The sequence below is a fragment of the Penaeus monodon genome, chromosome 28 (assembly GCF_015228065.2).
Source record: "Penaeus monodon isolate SGIC_2016 chromosome 28, NSTDA_Pmon_1, whole genome shotgun sequence".
Taxonomy (NCBI): Eukaryota; Metazoa; Arthropoda; class Malacostraca; order Decapoda; family Penaeidae; genus Penaeus; species Penaeus monodon.
Genome location: NC_051413.1, coordinates 6,813,333 through 6,815,033, shown reverse-complemented (window position 1 = coordinate 6,815,033; position 1,701 = coordinate 6,813,333). Strand labels below are relative to the sequence as shown.

General features: G+C 35.9%; 1 protein-coding gene across 2 annotated transcripts in view; it reads right to left on the bottom strand.

Moving 5' to 3' along the window:
- Positions 1 to 100: 100 nt before the first annotated feature.
- Positions 101 to 1,701, bottom strand: part of LOC119591333 (mycophenolic acid acyl-glucuronide esterase, mitochondrial-like) — a 3,634-nt gene continuing 2,033 nt past the window's right edge. For both annotated transcript variants that reach the window (XM_037940062.1, XM_037940064.1), the window contains exons 3-6: positions 1,328 to 1,488; positions 901 to 1,045; positions 388 to 675; positions 101 to 280 (exon numbers count right to left, since the gene is read on the bottom strand). In XM_037940062.1, the coding sequence (XP_037795990.1) occupies positions 107 to 280; positions 388 to 675; positions 901 to 1,045; positions 1,328 to 1,488 (768 nt within the window). In that variant the 3' untranslated portion in view covers positions 101 to 106. The remainder of the gene's footprint in view (positions 281 to 387; positions 676 to 900; positions 1,046 to 1,327; positions 1,489 to 1,701) is intronic.

Genomic DNA, 1,701 nt, shown 5'->3' with positions numbered 1-1,701 from the left:
CACATCCATTATCTTTGAGTCATTTGTGTGCACATTATCATTAATGAAATATATAAAATTTAGTACATTATCTGGAAAAAAAAGTTTGTCTCTACCCCTATTAAACTCAATCCTTTTTATGTGTTGGGGCAGTCATTTTAAGAATAGTGTCACAGATTATTTCAAGGCTGGCACTGTCTGAGAGTTGGTGCCCACCGTGCTTGATATACAGCAGCTGAACATCATTTGTTTGCAAGGCTCTAAGCACTTGAAGGGATTCTTTGTATGGTACATCCTTGTCCTGCAATACAAAAGCCAAATTATTAGTCATGTAGAGGAGAAGAAAAATTTCAAAGAAAAAATGAGAGTGAAAATGGGAGAAAAGAAAATTTGCATAATCCTTCTTACCTTTACACCATGTATAATTCTAGTTGGACACTGTACTGGAATACTGCCGGCCTCCATGCTTAACTCGTGTTTCTTCATGTCTTCGAACATGCTCTTCCTTAGGGGGAACTCACCATACTCAGGGACAAAAAGCTTCACTACTTCATCTGCTTCAAATTTCTTTACTAGTCCAGGGGGCAACTGAGACAGGAGGACCTCCATGTACTTCCTTCCAAAGTTAATGGCTGGAGCTAACATAAGCAAACTGCTGAATTTCTCAGGATACCTTTTTGCTAGGATTGATGATATCTGAAATAATCCAAAAATAATGACTGTTCATTATAATCTATAGAGGTTTGAGGACTTTAAACAACAGAAATCAGAATAAACACCATACCCAATTTGCATGTATTTTTGACCAGTAAAATAAGCAAACATTATTTCGAAATGAACTGTACTATAGAGAGAAAATTATAAAATAAAGTCACTGAAAAAAGAGAATAACTGAATGGAACACAACAGAAGATATCATACCCAGCCACCCATGGATGAAGCAACTACAAGCTGTGGTCCATCTGTTAAATTTGAGAGCACTTGGGCAGCATCTTCCAACCATACAGTTAAAGTTGTCTCTGTCTGCTTTACCCCTTCTGTCTCGCCCAAGCCACTAGGATCATACCTAGCAGACACATAACAAAATGTAATAGATGGAAACTGGTTTCAGAAGGCATTAATTCCAATGGACAATATAAGTGTACATTTCTTTTGTGTGAATAAAGAAGCAGACAAACAGAATCCTTGGAAACTTTTTTTTTTAAACACTACAAAAAAGTCTAAATTAAGGCTACAACAAAAACAAAAATTCTTGTTATAATGAGATGGCAAACCACACATGCTATAAGCACAACACTTCATACAAGCAAGCTATAATATGCAAGAAAGGGATGTAAACTTATATTACCTGACATATGGGAAGCCATACTCCTGGCAAAACATGTGTAGCATATTTGCTTTTGTAGCAGCCTTATGGGACATGAAACCTGGGATATATATGATTCCTGGACTACGAATGCCATCAATCTTCTGATATGCGATTTGTCTGGTCTTCCCAAGGGATGATGTCTACTTTTCCAAAAAATGGAGGAAAAACAGATTTCACTATCAAATCTAGCAAATGCTAGTAAGCAAACAATAAATTATAATAATAAATATCTGCCACTAAATGCATAAAAATGCTACTGCTCCTGAAGTAAATCACAATCCATATCTATTCCCGGAAATCAGTTCTTGTATATTTCAAAAATTTTCTGTTGCAATAAGTGGATATTCTAATCA